This window comes from Ptychodera flava, chromosome 16, assembly GCF_041260155.1.
Source record: "Ptychodera flava strain L36383 chromosome 16, AS_Pfla_20210202, whole genome shotgun sequence".
Taxonomy (NCBI): Eukaryota; Metazoa; Hemichordata; class Enteropneusta; family Ptychoderidae; genus Ptychodera; species Ptychodera flava.
In genome coordinates this window covers 8,543,035-8,560,565 of record NC_091943.1, presented here as the reverse complement: position 1 = coordinate 8,560,565, position 17,531 = coordinate 8,543,035, and the positions used below count along the sequence as shown (strand labels likewise).

General features: G+C 37.0%; 2 protein-coding genes across 2 annotated transcripts in view; one reads left to right on the top strand and one right to left on the bottom strand.

The window, feature by feature from the left end:
- The window catches only part of LOC139152724 (UDP-glucuronosyltransferase 2C1-like), a 567,100-nt gene that overhangs the window by 99,734 nt on the left and 449,835 nt on the right, over positions 1-17,531 (bottom strand). The gene's annotated exons all lie outside the window — the stretch shown is intronic.
- LOC139152720 (FAD-dependent oxidoreductase domain-containing protein 1-like) lies at positions 32-16,598 on the top strand. The gene is made up of 7 exons (XM_070726029.1): positions 32-336; positions 5,796-6,025; positions 7,992-8,086; positions 8,682-8,860; positions 11,977-12,264; positions 14,040-14,144; positions 15,099-16,598. The coding sequence occupies exons 1-7, from the start codon at positions 58-60 to the stop codon at positions 15,351-15,353; spliced, it is 1,431 nt and encodes a 476-aa protein (XP_070582130.1). The 5' UTR covers positions 32-57; the 3' UTR covers positions 15,354-16,598.

Genomic DNA, 17,531 nt, shown 5'->3' with positions numbered 1-17,531 from the left:
GCGTAGGTCAGCGGAGCGGAAGGTATTGCTCTGACTCGCGAGAATGTTACTTTCGAAATGCATCGACTCTGTGTCATAGCTGGTCGAATGGTGTCAATTGACAAGCATAGCCAAATAATCGATATCGCCAGACGTATGAGTTTTTTAAGGGATTTTCGGGCCGGACTGAAAGAGAGCAAGTCCTTCTCACTGTACGACAGCGGACCAGTCGCCAATAACCTCCCTGATCAAGCTGATATCGTTATTGTCGGTGGTGGAATAATGGGATCAAGCATAGCGTTTTTCTTGAAGAGGAGAACACCCCTGAAAGTAGTGGTTGTGGAAAGAGACCCAGCGGTAAGTAATGATAAATTTCCACGTTAGACATGCACGGCCGGGGTGACACTCGGTCTCTCGGGTCATATACTTTGTATCACAGTTACGACTGTAGTGATACATACTGGCCGCCGCGTAGTATGCCCTCTATTCTATGCATACTACGCGGCGGCCGCTATGTATCACTACACTCGTAACCGTGCTTTGTATGCACCTCGAGCGGTTCAAAGCAATGGGCATCCAAAATATATGTTACTTGCTTTCAGAAATAAAACATAGCAGTGGTAATACTTATACTAAACAGCAGGTCTTCCGCTAACACTGTCGAATGGCGGCAACAATATCAAAAAAATGTTGAAAAATTGTTGGAGTTAGTATTAGAAACAAGAATGCTATAGTATCGCTAGCTCTCAGAGCTCTGCATGGCCAGCCTGTGGGGTCCTAGCTGTGATATCGCAGCGGTACTTGTGGCGTGTATCGAACGCGCTCGGGTCATTGAGGTCATATCGCGGCGGTACTTGTGGCGTGTATCGAACGCGCTCGCAGTGCGGACGCAGATATGCGATTTTTCCGTTGTTGCTAAGCATGCTTATGCCAAATTCCATCGTTGCCAAGGGGTCCTGGCGTGCGCTTCAGAGCAACATCAGACTGACTGGGCGACGGTTCAGGTAGGTGGAGCTCTCCAAATTTTCGTTTAATTTCGTCCAGTAAGTTTGAGATCGAATATTTTACGTTATCTTATTTTAAGAATAATGGTCTCCGATCAAAATTGACCGTTCATGTAGTAATCCTCCTCTAAATAATGTAAATATGCCCAAAGGAAATTGACATTGCTGACGATAGTGGATTGCATCGTTAGGAGAAAGTTGTCGGTATTATGTCCTGCTTTCTGATGTTAACATTTTCGTCTCACGGCCTTATCTTGAACAATTTTAGTAATTTCCGGAACAGTTTATGTATAGGAATAGATTTTGTGAATATCGCTTCTGGAGGAGGTCATTTGACAGTACGATAGCGTTCGAAATGCAGACACCTGAAAACCGGAAGTATATTAACTTTCCAGGCGATGTCATTGATCACAACTTCGTTCACAATATTCTCATTCAGTATCACGGTCGTTTAATCCAGTTATTTGTTAGAGAAGCATTAAGTTAACAATCTTCTGTCGCTTACTTAATGTATAGTCATGCAGAATGGTTATAACCGTCGCGGTATTTCAAAAACAAAAACATGCAAAAAAAATTATGCTCAAACCACAGTCACTAGTGGTTCGATACACCGCTTTGGTATGCATTAAAAATATAGGAAGTCGGGAAATGGAATAGCCGCTATACGCACGTACAACCGAGTTCGCAGACGGATTTTCCTGACAAAAAGCTATAGTTTACTTAATAAACCAGCATCGATGGCTTCCAATACGTTTCTGAATCCATACCAGATATAGTCTATCGTCAATAACGATCTCCTTGCATTTTTGGGTACGATTTCCGATTCTTCTCTTGATTTTTCTCTGAGTGTCTACGATGTGACGTATAACATTGAAAAAAAAACAAAGTCCCCTTCCTATGACCCGTCTCTTAAGCCATGGCAGCGACTATTTACTTTAGCCTCACCTGTACACATTACAGAATATGATAGTCTATAGAGAGCAATGCTGAAAACTAAGTAGGCTGAAGTTCATATCAAGTATAGGGAGTCTATTGGGAGTTCAGATGTGCATTAAGTTTGTGAAATGAGATCCTATCAGAAACAAATGAGAGCATGCTGACATTAAGTCGGACGATTCCACAGAACAGCTGATACGGAAGGATAGAGAAAAATCGTTTGTTTTATATAACAATATCTGCTACCTAATATATCATGCATGTAGGGCCTATATCCATTGAAGATATAATTTTCAAAGAGTCATTCTTATAAAATTCACGCACTAAAGTGTCCTAACAATTGACTGAGGACTTGATGAATAATCATTGACAAATACTTTTAAAACATATGTATAATAAATGATAAATTTGCTGGTTTTTAATATGCATGTATATTAAGAAGTGGTGTGACCTTATTCTTTCAGATCAACACAACATATACAGACGGCAAGTGAGCGTAATGCGTGACAAGACTGAATTTTTGACATGTCATTACAACATTGATATAGTGCCATTAAAGACATTAATGATTATTACAATCTAAGCTTAGATTTGCTGCAATTTTATGAATTTTGATTGTAATGAACTCAAAGTTCCATCATAAGATGGTGACAATGATATTGAAAATGTAGAAAGCGAAAAGCTGCTTGGTGTGGAAGATTCAGCGTCATTTATCATAAACATTACATGTTGATAGTATTGTGAAAAAATAAAGAGTAATCTGTATCTTCTTGCCAGAATTTAAGCATTTTCTTTGTCTTTTGTGTATTATAAGTTTTCTTTGTGCTCGACCCTTGTGAAAAGAGGCGTATACCTATCATGGCTATAGAGTTAAAATAAAGTTTATATTGTTGTTGTATTAAGATACTTATTGCATCAAATTGTGAAAGATTTATAAAAAATACGTATTTTAGTTAGGAAAATAGCATAACCTCATCATTAATTAAACCTGTACTTATAGAATGATAATTGTTAAAATTACTGAACTCAGGTATAGCCGTCAGTGCTTAACATTTCCGTCTCACGGCCTTATCGCCAAAACTGAGGGCACAGCGTTAAAGTTTGATTTCTGTGTAAAAGGACAGTGACAAAATCAAACTTGGAGAAGAAACATGGAATGAGCATGACCGGAAAATTCAGGAGTGAATGAGTTGTATTTTCTGTCAAAACGCACGAGACAACATTTTGACTTCGCGATTTTTCTGCAATATAAACTAATAAGACACTAAATAATGTACGATTTAGTAAATCTAACTATCTATCTTTCAATTCGCCTAGTTATAAGTAACATAAGTTGAATTCTCGATGAACTATAGGCGAAATTTCTTTACAATGTGTAGCGCTAGATTTAGTGATTTTTTTTTGAAATTTTCGCGTTCCATACCACCCACGAAGGAAAATCGATTTTGCGCGTCTCGGGTATCTGCGTCCGCACTGCTCGGGTCATTGAGGTCATCGCCACAGTCCCGCTGCGAGCCAACGCATAGGCTTCGTTGGCAGTTTACTACAAGACCGACCGGTATCGTAGATTTAGCTTGCAAAATAATGAACTATATTAGCCTTTGAATAAACAAACTTGTATAATCTTTATCACTGACTATCTCTGTACGCCTGCTAACTTTCTTGAAGATAAGAACACGTATTTTCGACCATTTTCCCGTGAGCCGTCGACGGTTTCTACGATGTTTGCTCGATCGCGCGTACAACGCACTGAATACGTTGGAGGTCAAAAGTTCAAATTCAAGCAGGAACCATCGACGACTCACCGAAAAACGGTCGAAAATACATGTTGTCACAGTCGGGCTCGTTAGCAGGAGTAGAAGATGAGTCTCAGATAGTCAGTGATACAGTAGGTATAATTTTATTTATTGCATGCTTTATCTATTTTATTATTTTGCGAGCTAAATCTACGATACCGGTCGGTCTCGTAGTAAACTGCCAACGAAGCCTATGCGTTGGCTCGCAGCGGGACTGTGGCGATGACCCCAATGACCCGATCTTGTTCGATACACGCCACAAGTACCGCTGCGATATCACAGCTAGTGGGGTCCGAGATGTAAAATGTAGGCTACTGCATGGCTGGAGCTACATTTGCAGGCATATTGTTCACTTAAATCCAAAGAATAGTTTAGATATTGCTGTCATTATGCACATTTTGTGATGATGATAACAATGATAAATATTAATATCAGCAATTATATTTCTTAGTAAAATTGTTCGCAAACTAATAGAAATCAATGTCTTATGTTCAAACTGTACGGTGCAACTCTATAATTTTTCTTTCAGTTGATTTAAAAAGATGCATTTTTGGCCAAACACTGGTGTGCAAACTTCACGTGAGAAAAAAATGATGAGTCAGAAGCCATGTTTAAAGGGGTCATAAGTCAACACTTCATCTATGTTGATGGTCAAAAGTCCACAAAGTGAGAAAGCCGTGAGTCAAAACTGCAGTACACACGACATGTCCTGTTCATTCTGACATCAAAAGTAGAGTGGAAGATATCCCATACACTGAGATGGCTTCTAAGGGACTGAACAGTTTCTTCAGTGGGGGGGGGGGGATATGCAAACATCCAGTTGAAGTTATGGCCCGCCCAAAGGGCTCATCGAAAACTGTGACTGATGCAATTATTTGTGGCTGGCATGATGATTGTTATGATTTGTGTTGCATGGAGGCACAGTCTTGAGTTGTTACTTCAAAGACTAAGTTTATTCATAGACCCTCGACAAAAACTATTCTCGTGATTATCAGTAGTTACAGATACAGGATGTCAGTGAATCTCATGTATATTAAGTAGGTAGCCATGAATATTGAGAGCGTGATGTGCTGAGTAATCACGGTATGACAGTGTTCTGCAAAACAACTTCCATTATATTACCATGCCCTGCCCGTCGCATTTTGATTGGTCGAGCTGAACCATGTAATGGTTTGCTTACATGCCCGTGAATATGAATAATAAGATTAACAACTCAAAGTATCGTAACTTTACAGCTCAAACGTAAATCATAATCAAACACAAAATAAAATGGAGCACTTGTGGGCCAAGTTGAGATACTTTTTTTCTGAAAATATCTCCGAATTTGCCAATTTTTTACAGCGCGCGTGACAGTGCGTCGCGTATTGCTCAGTTCTGGGGCCCAGTTGTCGTTCGCTCCGGAAATTTTCGCAAATTTTGACGGTTTTCTTCGGTTCGTTGATAATATAATGGAAATAACAGACTCCGCTCTGACCATTAACGTTTATTTATGGGCGCGGGCTCGAGGAAAGCCAAATTAACGGGCTCGGCAAGCCTCGCCCGTTAATTTTTGGCTTTCCTCTCGCCCTTGCCCATAGATAAATATTAATGGTCAGCGCGTCACCCGTTATTTCTATAATTAGCAAACATCCAGATATCCCTGATACATATATGTCTGATATATTGCAGTTACGTGCCTGGAGGTTGTGCCGAAAAATATACGTCTGATATATTAAAGTTACGTGCCCATGCAAAGGGCGTGCCAGAAAATGCAACTGAATGATGATATTCGTGGCTGGTATGAAGTGTTTCGGGCTAGTATGACTCTGCGTTGTAATTAACCACACTGACCCCCTGCCATTGAGCAAGTCATAATCATGGTGAACCACTTCCCCCTTCCCAATCACCAAAGTATAAACCGGGTGAACCCCGAACCAACCTGCCCCCCCCCCAGCCAAAGACACAGACCAGTCCCTACATTGGAATGAGAAGTGTTAACACTCTGACTAAGGTGAAAAAGGATTAATTATACAGAAAGTGGGGTTGTAATTACAATTGCTTTCCTATGCTAATATTTGTTAGTTTCTTGTACCACTAACAGTACACCCGAGCTTCAACAGTTCTTTCAGCGGGTGGAGTGCGACAACAGTTCTCACTGCCTGAAAACATTCAAATGGGAATGTTTGGATCAGAATTCTTACAGAATGTCAAGGAGTATCTGACAGTAGATTATGCTGATCCACCAGATGTCCAGTTTCACAGACAAGGCTATTTGTTTCTTGCAAGTGAGAAAGGTGCTGACGCACTTCTGGAGAATGTCAAAGTTCAAAGGTAAAATGCTCAAACTCACCTAAGGGTTAATTCTTATTGGCATATAAAGGGTATATATACTGTACACAAAGTCACAGAGTCATTGCATAATTGTCAACCCTGCAAACATTGCTTTACTACATGTACCATAACAGTAAATATGTATGACCTAATTGAGATTTGTCCAAAGTGAGACTATGAAATCTGCAATTTTGTGTTTTTGAGGACTTTTTCACTGCTTTTTTGATCAGTTTTTAGTCAAATAACGTAATTTATTGTACACAAAGTCACAGAGTCATTACGGGATTGTCACCCCTGCAAATCTGACCACATGTGCCATCACAGTACCTAAATGAGATTTGTCAAATTAAGTAGAACTCTGCAATTTTGTATTTTTGAGAACTTTTTCCTCGCTTTTTTGATCAAGTTTTTCAAAACTCTTCTCTGAAACCATCATGTATCATCACAGTCTGTATGTCTGTCATCTTTTTGCATCAAACTTCTTGGGTAAACTGCCTATCAAAATTGCTTTTATTCAGGTCGTAAGTGATGACTTAAATCAGATTTGTTCAAATAGTGATGAAATGTGCTGTTTAAGACATTTTTTCCCTCACTTTAGGCTCAATATTTTTCAAAGATATTCTTTGTTGACACTGAATGCCCAATATCTATCAGTTGATGTGTAAAGTCCAAGTGGTGACCCCTATTGCATTGTTCAAATGTTGAATGAAATTACACATGACGGGACAAGTCTCCTATCTAAAAAACTGTGCAAAAATACCCGACTTATGAGCCAGGAAGTTGGGTATTTTCATCCTAATTAAAATTGTTTGCCTTCTTGTAAGCTGTTTACTAAGTATAAGATTAGAGATAGCGATAAGTGAATGTGTAGGGCAAAACTCAATGCCTCATACACTTTACTCCCACAGACAATCATTTGCCCTTGAAGTTGTTGACTCAGTGTTATGTAATATCTGATATAACTACTAAAGATTACATATTATCAGTGCAGAAAGGGGGTAAAATATAATGCTGTTTTTTAAATGCAAGTGTCCCGCAATGATATGCATATGTTGGGGGCTAATTTTCTTCTTTTTAGCTTGTTAGAGGTATTTTTCAGGTGTTTCCTGAATTTAGCAAAAAATTAGCATAAAATTTGCATATTTGAATATGATAGGATTTTTCTTCGATATTTGGCTTAGTTTCCTTTAAAAATCTCCATCTCAGAAAGTGCTTGTCTAACTGCAATTAAATTGAGTAAGTTCTGTAACTTTCTGGAGATGACTCCTATTTCATTATGCCATTTCAAAGGGTTGCCCTTGTTCACTTTATAAATAAAGTTACAACAGAATTTGCACATCTATTTTTTAGAACTTATATTTCTTATACCATATGTTCAGTTTTCTTAAAAATCTGCTTCTCTGAAAGTGTTTGTCCAATAGAAATTACCTAAGATTGCAGGCATGACCTCATCTAGTTTATTTCAAATTGTGATGAAATTTTGCATATGCAAATTTTTAGGGCCAGTATCTGCATTTTGGTAAAAACATCGTTTTACCTTGTGGCTTCAAAATTTGACATGTACCTTCTTATGAAATTGTTAAGCATTCTATAAAGTCTGTTTTCCTATTAAAAGCGTGGTTCTATGCAATTAAGCCGTCAAATTGCAGTGGGATTTGCTTTGACGCTCATGAGTATCTGATATATCTATTCATGGAGATCTTAATTTTCTTCTCCTTCGTGGCCTAGCTATCAGGCAAATATCTACGAGATTGATGTATCTTTTTATGGAGATCCAGTTAGATAACCCTTACGTCTACTGGTACATTATACTCTGTACATGTACATGTACATAGGTAGTGCTAGAGTGAAGTTTCTTTTTTCATGTGTTCAGTATATATCTGACACTGTTTAGGTTTTCTCCAACAGTAATTAATGCATAATCTATTACTGCCCACTGACACTAAAAGTTTCATTTTATGTACAGAGAGAATGGAGTGGACACGCAAGTCTTAAGTGCAGCTCAGTTGAAAGATAAATTTCCATGGCTGAATACAGATGATCTTGAAATAGGTGGTTATGGTAAGTGTTGCCAAAGTATAACTTTCTATTTTCAATCTACTTGGGATTTACACATAGGGCATACTACCTTCATTGCATGGCCAGCTACTCACATTTTCTATATATAGAATCAAGCATTTATTTGTTAAAGAATGTTTTATGACAGCATTTATTCACATATTTTCCTTCTGGCTTAAACATGTAATGCTATAAAAATGAAGCTCAGTATATACGGTACCTGCAAAATATAACTATACTGTTTAATATACTTCCCCTTGAAATTGTTTATCGTGGGATATTAGTTTTCGATGATTCTGAGTGTAATCCTATGCACTGGAAGAGATCAAAGTGACAATCTCCATCGACATGTTCATCCTGAAGTAACGCTTCGAATTGCCATGTGATTCTCCCTCTGATTCTGTCAGATATATAAAATTTGGAGTAGTTGTCCATTGCATTGTAATTATAGAAATGGTTTATTTATTTTGTTTAATCAGATGATAATTTCTAAGTTAATCTTGATCTTTTAATAATTCAGCAAAACTATGCATATTAAAACTCTTTGATGTTCTCTGTTCAAAACACATCTACAGAAATATCGCCTTTGATTTTTAAGGTGTGAACACCGAAGGCTGGTTTGATCCTTGGTCACTGTTGGATGCATTCAAACGCAAAGCCATGTCATTGGGTGTTGAGTATGTGCATGGTGAAGTAACTGGTGCCTTCGTGAAAGAAGGGAAGCTATCAACAGATACTGCTGATTCTGCCAATTCAAGTAAAATCAAATATCTAGAGGTAAAATGTGGTTCATTTAGGTTATTAAATCCAAGTGTAGTCAGACATAGTTGCACACATATAGAGTTGATTCTTACATCAAGGAGCAGCTCCTGGTAATTATGCATTGTTATTTTGTTATACCATTCTGTATGGTTGAGTTCTTTTTATCATATTTCACTTCCTGTGCCATGTTCAAACTTCACACATTACGATCTGATCCAGGGGTCGTCACATCCCTATTTTGTCAATTAGAATCAAGGGTAGTTGTGAATTAATGTAGGATGTGCCGATGGGACAGATATTTGGACTCTCAAACTTTTCCAATTCTTTTCTGATCTACCATCTGTCGGGACTCATTTTGTATACCACAATACCACATGATAAATTGAAAGAACGCTTGAAAAACATCATCAACCAAGCATTTTTCTACAAAAACGGTTCACGCCGTTACAAATATGTGGTATTAGGGTTTAATTCTACATATTTTGTTAAAAATATTACTAACGCTAAAGTGTTTTATAACCGAGAAAGACATTATCAGTATGCTTGATTTCCTCATTGACAACATATTTGTTGAATTTGGAGGACACATTTTCCAACAGTGTATAGGAATTCCCAAAAAATTGTAACTGTGCTCCCTTACTTGCCGACTTATTTCTGTTCTCATACGAGGCAGAATTTATCCAGAACTTCATCAAGCAGAAAATAGTCTCTGTAGCTCGTAGTTTCAACCTACATTTAGATACATAGACGATGTTATTTCATTGAATAACTCTGAATTCAGTAAATATCTCGCTATGATTTATCCTCCAGAATTGGAGATTAAAGAAACTACAGAAAAAGCATCTTCTGCTTCATATTGGACATTTTACTTGAATTTGACTCTAATGGTCACCTTTCTACTATGCCATATGACAAGAGAGTGATTTCAACTTTAGCATAATCAATTTTCCACACCTCATCAGTAATATTCCACTCTCACCTGCTTATGGGGTATACATTTCCCAGCTTATTCGATATGCAAGAGCATGCAGTTCATATGGTGTTTTTTTAGAGAGACATGGCCATCTCTCTTACAAACTGTTAAATCAAGGTTACACCAGAGCAAGACTTGTCTCTACATTCAAACGCTTTTTTGGCAGGTATCACAAGCTGGTAGATAAATACAATATCTCTCTTCGACAAATGATCACTGATGGCATCGGTGACATGGGCCTTAGTTAGTGACCACTACCTATCTGACTTACAGATTGATATTGGCGGGTGCCACATGTGGGGCAGGATGCGCTTACTATTTTCGAAACACCTGACATCACTTCTTGGTCTTTTGGCCAGAGGTCCATATATCTTTCTTTCATGAATTTGACTTTGTTTGTGTACCGTCTATTTACTGTCTGTTCTGTGCTGTTTTGTGTCTCTGTTTACAACTATTGTCTTACAAATTTTGACCTAGTGTTATTGGATTATGGATTGGTATGATTGCGATTATTTGAAGCCTTTGAGCAAGAAAAGCTTTCACTGTCTCAATTTTTTTGAAAATTGAAATTGTATTTTACTTCGTAGCATTATCACAGGGGCGGCCATTTTGAATTTCAAATATTGGTAAATCTTGGGTAATCTGTTTCTCTCGTACCAAAATTGCATGGTTACCCCAGATTATATTCTTGATTTTTGAAAGTGAATGGTTGAATAATTCCTTTAGAAAAATTTGAGCAAAAGTTTACGTCTTTTACCTTTAAGATGTATATGACACTAAATTTTGTCTTTAAGTAACTTTTATCAATCTGAGTGTACCTCATTCTTAAGGGATGGCTGTCAGGGTTTACATGACAACAGTGAATATAATGGCCGAGATAATGAAAGATCAAGCTCCTCAATCATTTTTGGCTCACGTTCGCATGTGACCTAATGCCGCAGTGATGTCTATCAAATCGAGTACATAGATTCTGTTTGAGAATGGCAAGAACTGATTAGTATTTGGAGTGTGTGGCTTGCATATTTCATGCTCATTTGCTTAATTAATGATTTTAGAAAAAACATACAATGAGAACGGCTGCACAGATGGGATGAGATTTGCTACAAATGTTGATCACGTGAGGATTTCTCCGCCATGAAAGAAGGCATAAATCAGTGACATGAAAGTTAATTGCTACTTTGCATATTTGATGAAGTTTCCTATTTAGGGATATAAATCTGAATTAATCAAAATTCACAAAACTTGGTATGTATATTGAAAATACTATAATTTAAAGGGACAAAGTTGGTCATTTTTCATGAATTTTGTTTGATACGAGATACTACTTATTTTGTTTGACATGTTGAAAGCTTCAAAATGAATGGGTGACCATGCATATATTTGACCCCAGTTTTAGACGCGATAAATGAAACCATCGTGAAAATGAATTAATGGTCATGACAATTAATTCATTTTCGGGATGGTTTCATTTAATTTGTCTAAAACCGGGGTTTAATATATGCATGGTCACCCATTCATTCAGTATCTTTCAACATCTTTCTAAAACGTTTAGGGTCGGTAGGTATAAAGTGGATAGGTCGGGTTATGGGAAGCACAATGTTTTTTTGTCAGCCTTAAAGAACATTTCTAGTAAGGGATATATCTTGATTGATTTGATCAAATGATGACACTTGCCATGCACATTGAAGAAATTATGTTAAAATATTAATGAAAGTTGTTTAGCATTTTTACATCAGTTAGTTACTAATTTATATATTTAACTAACTTTCCCAATAGGGATATAAGACTGGAAGGACTCTTAGAAAGTTTATGAAAACTTGCTGTGTATATTGAGGAGAAAATTATTTTGTATACTAGTAAGTGAAATATATTTTACATTTTCATGTCACCTAATTTATAATTTGCATTTCTAATATCTAATTAGCTTTCACAGTTTGGCATACATAGCTTAAAGGACTTGACCAAAGGCAATTACACTTGTTATAGAAAGTGGTACATGTAATACTATGACTGCAGTAAAAAAAATTAAGTATTTTTATTTCGGCTAATTACACATACTTAATGATACTTTCAATGAACTTGGAAACATATGGCAAAACTTTAAATTTAGAGACAACTGCAATATACTGAAACAAGTGAGCATATCTGGTTGTTCTAGATCTCGCTGCCAAACAGTCCAGAGGTGGTACCATTGGTTTGTGGAACAGTCATCAATGCAGCAGGACCCCATACTGCAGATTTTGCAAGACTTCTGAAGATTGGACTTGATGAAGGAGACATGGCTGCACCTCTCCCTGTTGAGCCAAGGAAGAGATATGTGTTTGCATTCCACAGTCCTAACGGACCTGGCATAGAGTGCCCCTTTGTGATTGACCATACAGGGACATATTTCAGGAGGGAAGGTCTTGGAGGTGTTTATCTCTCTGGACTACTGTCACAATCAAAGGTAATCATGTGTTCCTTGTTTATTGGATCTGGTCAATTATTGTGCCAATAAGCCATGTCAGGGACTTTTCCACTATTTGATGGGGAGGGCCAAGGAGTGTGAGGGACAAAGGGTTAGGAAATACCCATTACAATTCCTGAGGTGAATTAGACCAGAAAGAGAAGTTCATTTACATCTTTAGTCAGTCAGATAAATTACCCTTGTTAAGTATATTTCAAGTACCTTACTTTCTCCCCCAGCAGCAGCTACAACCAGTGTTTGTTAATCCTTGTATCGTTGAACTGTAAAGGTATTTTTGCCTTACCACACTTCGTTTAACTGTACAGGTATTTTTGCCTTACCACACTTCTTAAGTGTGTTGTTGCGCAATAAACATTATTATTAATAAACTGCTGATCACTTTTTTCCAAAACATGCACATTACCATTGCATGAAGTGATTGTGTCTTTCATACCTTCAGATCAAAAACTGGCAAATTTTTCAATTTGTGGTAAGTGGTCTCTTGGCCTTCAGCGATTGTGGTATTCCTAGCCCTTTCTCTGCTCCATTAAATTTCAGTGATTTTGACTGAAGTCCCAATTCATTTCGAATTATTTTAAATATGTACATTCAAATTTTTTCAAAATCAGTTTCTCAGGAAGTCCACTTCACCCTTATTGTAATTTGATTCCTGTAAGTATATGGTAGCTTATACATGTTTGATTACAAGATGTAATTTCTTCTGTGCACTGCAGTGTTGCATACCAATATATCTGTTCCCTCTAAAGTTAAAACACTGAACATCATATAAATATTCTGTTTGCTGATGCGTTCTTCAGTGGTACCACTTAAGGGGGCACTGCATCCAACTGTGTATTTGCTCAAAAACATGTTTTCGCAAATATTCATTCAATTTTAATTAATTGTTAGCCCACGATGAAAATGGGTGGGTTCACCTTTTAGCTTGTCAAGCAGTCGTAAGTTGCGATATGCAAGTGTATGCAAATCACCCAATTTTGTGCTTTCTCTTTTCTCCGGATTTCAAGATTTCTAAAGAATGTAACTCCACCCTGGCTTGGTCAAATTTACGATTATTTTGTTTGGCAAAAAAGTTTTTACATTTTGAATAAGAGGCATTTTAATTTTGCTAATAATGTTTTCAATCACATTTTTGAGTCAGTCTTTCAACCCTTGCCATTTTAGAATGAGGAAAGATTATGCAAAATAAAATAATGTTTTTTTGCCGTGTATGCTCTTGGTTCAAGTGAAATATTACATTTCAGAAAATAGCATCAAGTTGTTGACTTAAATTAATTTTTATTATTAATACAAAAATTGAGATGTTTTACCCAAAATATACACCCCCTATCCCTTGAGAAAACAATTGCTACGGTAACTATACTAAACTTTAGACTGTGCTTTTTGAAAATATATATCGTATGAGGAGATTTCCTTGTCATCTTAGATGAGAAATATTCCTTTGAAAAAAAAAACTCTTGGCAACATGCAACTCCACCTAAAACCCTCATAATGTTTCTTTTACTCTGTCATTGATGATATGAGTATCAGTTCTGTAGATAGTAAATATTTTCCGATAGTTTTATGAGCAGTCTACCCTCAAGACCGAATACCCGGTATTTACGCAATTTGCAGTGATAATGTACTATTTTCAATAATAATTTATGTGATCTTTATCTGTCCTTTACAACACAAGATCTCCATTGTGCCAGTTTCATAGTGTTCCCTTCACAATCTGACGGAAGTTGAATAATCTGGGTGTGTTCCTTCTCTTCCAGGAAGAAGAACCCAGTACAAATGATCTGCAAGTTGACTACCAATGGTTTGATGATAAAATTTGGCCAAGGTTAGCTCACAGAGTACCAAGTTTTGAAAATTTAAAAGTAAGTCATGGAGAGACCCAGGTTACTAAACATTGTTTAAAGAGCGCCATCATGTTGAACACATGGATTTGGTCTTAGTCATAAAAACCACCATGAGCTGCATTTGAGAAAATCCAAAAACGGAATATATTCATTTGTTCATTACTAAAGCACTCAAAGTAAATACTGTACCATCTACTTAAAGCCCGTCAGCGTTTGTTAGACATCGTGCATCTGTTAAAAATTTCATTTTTCCCCATAGAGTCAACACAGGGATGGCAGCCATTTTGAATTTCAAATACCGATATATGTCAGATAATTTGTTTCTCTAAGTACCAAACTTTGCTAAGTGACCCGTGATCTTTATTCTTGATTTGGTAAGAGTGTGGTTGAAAGTTTCATTGAAGAATGTTTGAGCTGAAGTTTTGAGTTTTTCACTTTTGAAGCACATACTGCCTTTAAACTGTGTGACTTCCCACTCAACAAGAAGACAATTGACAAAAAAATCATGCTATAACAGGACATTGAAATTTCCTGACATCACAGCCGCTATGATGATGTGGAGAACACTGTGTCAACATATACGATACTAATTCATACATGGTGTGTATGCGTGGACTTACGAATAGGAGTCAGTCAAACAGGCAGAGATACATGCAATTTTCGCAACATACAAGACTAATTTTAGCACACAGTGTAGGGCCTCAAACATTGTCCAAAACTCCCTTATTTTAATTAAACTGTACAGATGCTAACCTTTACGCATCAATATGTCCCAGTATTGATAAATATTATTATATATGAGAAGGAAACATTACTCTAAGTTACAGTAACATCAAAAGATGGCCAGTGATCTGCTGAAAATGACAATTGATGATCATGACTGTCATCTTGTGAGCTGTTTATCCTTTGTAGGATCTCCTTGAAATTAAATTTGTACACATAAATTTCAATTCTAATTTAATCTTTCAACAGGTCAGAAACGCTTGGGCTGGTTTCAATGACTACAACACACTTGATCAGAATGCTATCATCGGCCAGCATCCAGCTATTACAAATTTGTATTTCATCAATGGCTTCAGTGGTCATGGAATCATGCAGGGACCTGCAGCTGGAAGGGCTGTCAGTGAGCTTATCCTGGACGGAAAGTTCACTTCCATTGATTTGTCAAGGTTTAGTTTCCAGCGAGTTGTTGACAATCAGCCACATTTTGAACGAAAAATTGTCTGAGGGCGCTGTTCACAACACTGCCATAAAATTCAAGATGGGCTGGATATCTGTCAGTGCTTTCATGGTCCACTGCAGTGTCTGTAACCATTATTTTAGTCATAGATCATTCATAGCTTCAACCACACTACACAGACACTTACTTTTTTACAGTTTTATCTGTATAGAAATTCTTTTTACTTTTATGTGCTGTCAACTGTCGAATGGATGTAAAACCTCTTGTGCAAGATTTTAAGATCATCAAGATGTTTTCATTTCTGCTTAGTGCTATCAGTAGGCGTGTGCAAAATAAACTATTATCAGGTAAAAGTTTCAGGAGGGAGCTTCCCTTGTAATCAGATTGGTGCCTTGCTTCTCTGAAGTTTGTTAAATTTTCATCCTTTGCACAAGAATTTCTGTACACCATGATATACCTTTCTCATGGTATTAATAGCCAGCTTATGCAACCTACGCTAGGCCAAAAACATCATGAGTTTGTTTCTCACCTCAGGTGTTTTAGGATTGGATATGGTAACATTTCTTAACTTTGAGCTCACAAGATCTGACATCTTATATGAAAACAACAGAAACATTGGCATGCAATGGCAAAAAATCTCCAAAAATCGCTTGCCAGGTAGGCTTGATACAGGGTGATGTAAGTTAGACCTTTTTCATATGATGATCATATTAAAATTAGATTCCTTTCAGATAATGATGATATTATCAAAGAATGCAGTTCTCAGAAACTTTTTGTTGTTTTGTGTCAAAAATCTTCTAAGAAATTGCTCATCTGATAGGTTTTAAAGTTGATATACAGGTTTGTGTGGATAATATAAATCAAATTTGTCAAAATCATGACAAAATTAGAAAGATTGTATTTTTGAGGCAATTTTTGACATTTTTTGGTAAAAAACGGAACCTCAAGAATCACTTCTCCGATCGATGTGAAAGTTTTGATCTAAAAATCAATAAAAATCTTCAAAACTGCTGGTCAGATAATTGATATTTGGCTGTAGGTCCCTAGGGATGGTCTATTTCAAATTTGCTCAAAATGTGTAGAAATCAACCGTGTTGGGTTAGGGGTACACGCCCATCCGTAACTTTTACTTGCCTGTTATCTGGACACAGGAGCAATACGCAATGCAAAGAAGTTACACAAGCTAACTTCAAGACTCAAGGAGTGATTTTATGTTTGGTTATGTGGGGCATGCAATAGACCCTTTAATATTGCAACGTTTGTGCAACCTGAAGCCAGCATAATACACGAGGAGAAAGTTAAGGTTCCAAGACAAGAAATTTGACCTTTTTAATCTAACAATTCTCTAACAGTTAATAAGCTCAGAACCCCCGTAATGTATACATTTTCTGAAAGCCTAGATACCGGAACATTTTGGTAACCACAGTGTCACCATTGTTTACATCACTATCACGTGACAAGGTAATTTGCATAACCTTTCAAAAATCGGTTTTCCCTACGTTTTGTCTCAATACTTCAAAATATCTGACTCAAACTTGCTGGAATGCAAGCTGTCACAACGCTCTTCCAAAGTGTGTCTCAGATTTTTTATATCTTGCTTAGTTTTTTTGGAGCACAATTTTAAAGAAATCAAGTACGGTTAAATTCACTGCTCTGGAAGTTTTTCTGGCATAAAAACTGTTTAAGAAGGTTTAAAAAAATTCTGAGACATACTTTTGAAGACCCTTAGGACAGCTTGCACTCACACAAATTTCAGCTACATATCTCAAGGCATTGAAACAAAACATTGGGAAACCGATTTTTGAAAGATTATGCAAATTACCTGTCACGTGATAGCTATGTCAACAATGGTGACACTATGGTACTCAAAATGTTCCCCTATATCTACGCTTTCTGAAAATATATAATTTACGGGAGTTCTGAGCTTATTAAACACTAGAGAATTGTTAGTTTAAAATGGTCAATTTCTTGTCTTGGAACCTTAACTTGATACAGTGGAATTTGATCGAGTGTCCGTTTTGCCTTGCAGAGCTCGACAAGTCTACATGTTGCTTATCATTAGAAAAGTAAACATTTGCAACAAATTGAGTCTTTGATGTTAGATTATACAGCGCGCGCGGCGAACGTTTCCCATACACTGTCTAGTCTACAATCATGACAGTCGTTTCAGCATGCCACTCATGCACAACAAGCTTGACACCGCACTATAGCTATAGCACATCATC

Excerpts from the sequence above, each read along its gene's own strand:
- LOC139152720 (XM_070726029.1), top strand. The coding sequence starts at position 58 with ATGCATCGACTCTGTGTCATAGCTGGTCGAATGGTGTCAATTGACAAG. Across the intron at positions 337-5,795 it reads TTGTGGAAAGAGACCCAGCG|TACACCCGAGCTTCAACAGT; the intron begins GTAAGTAATGAT and ends TACCACTAACAG. Across the intron at positions 12,265-14,039 it reads GACTACTGTCACAATCAAAG|GAAGAAGAACCCAGTACAAA; the intron begins GTAATCATGTGT and ends CTTCTCTTCCAG.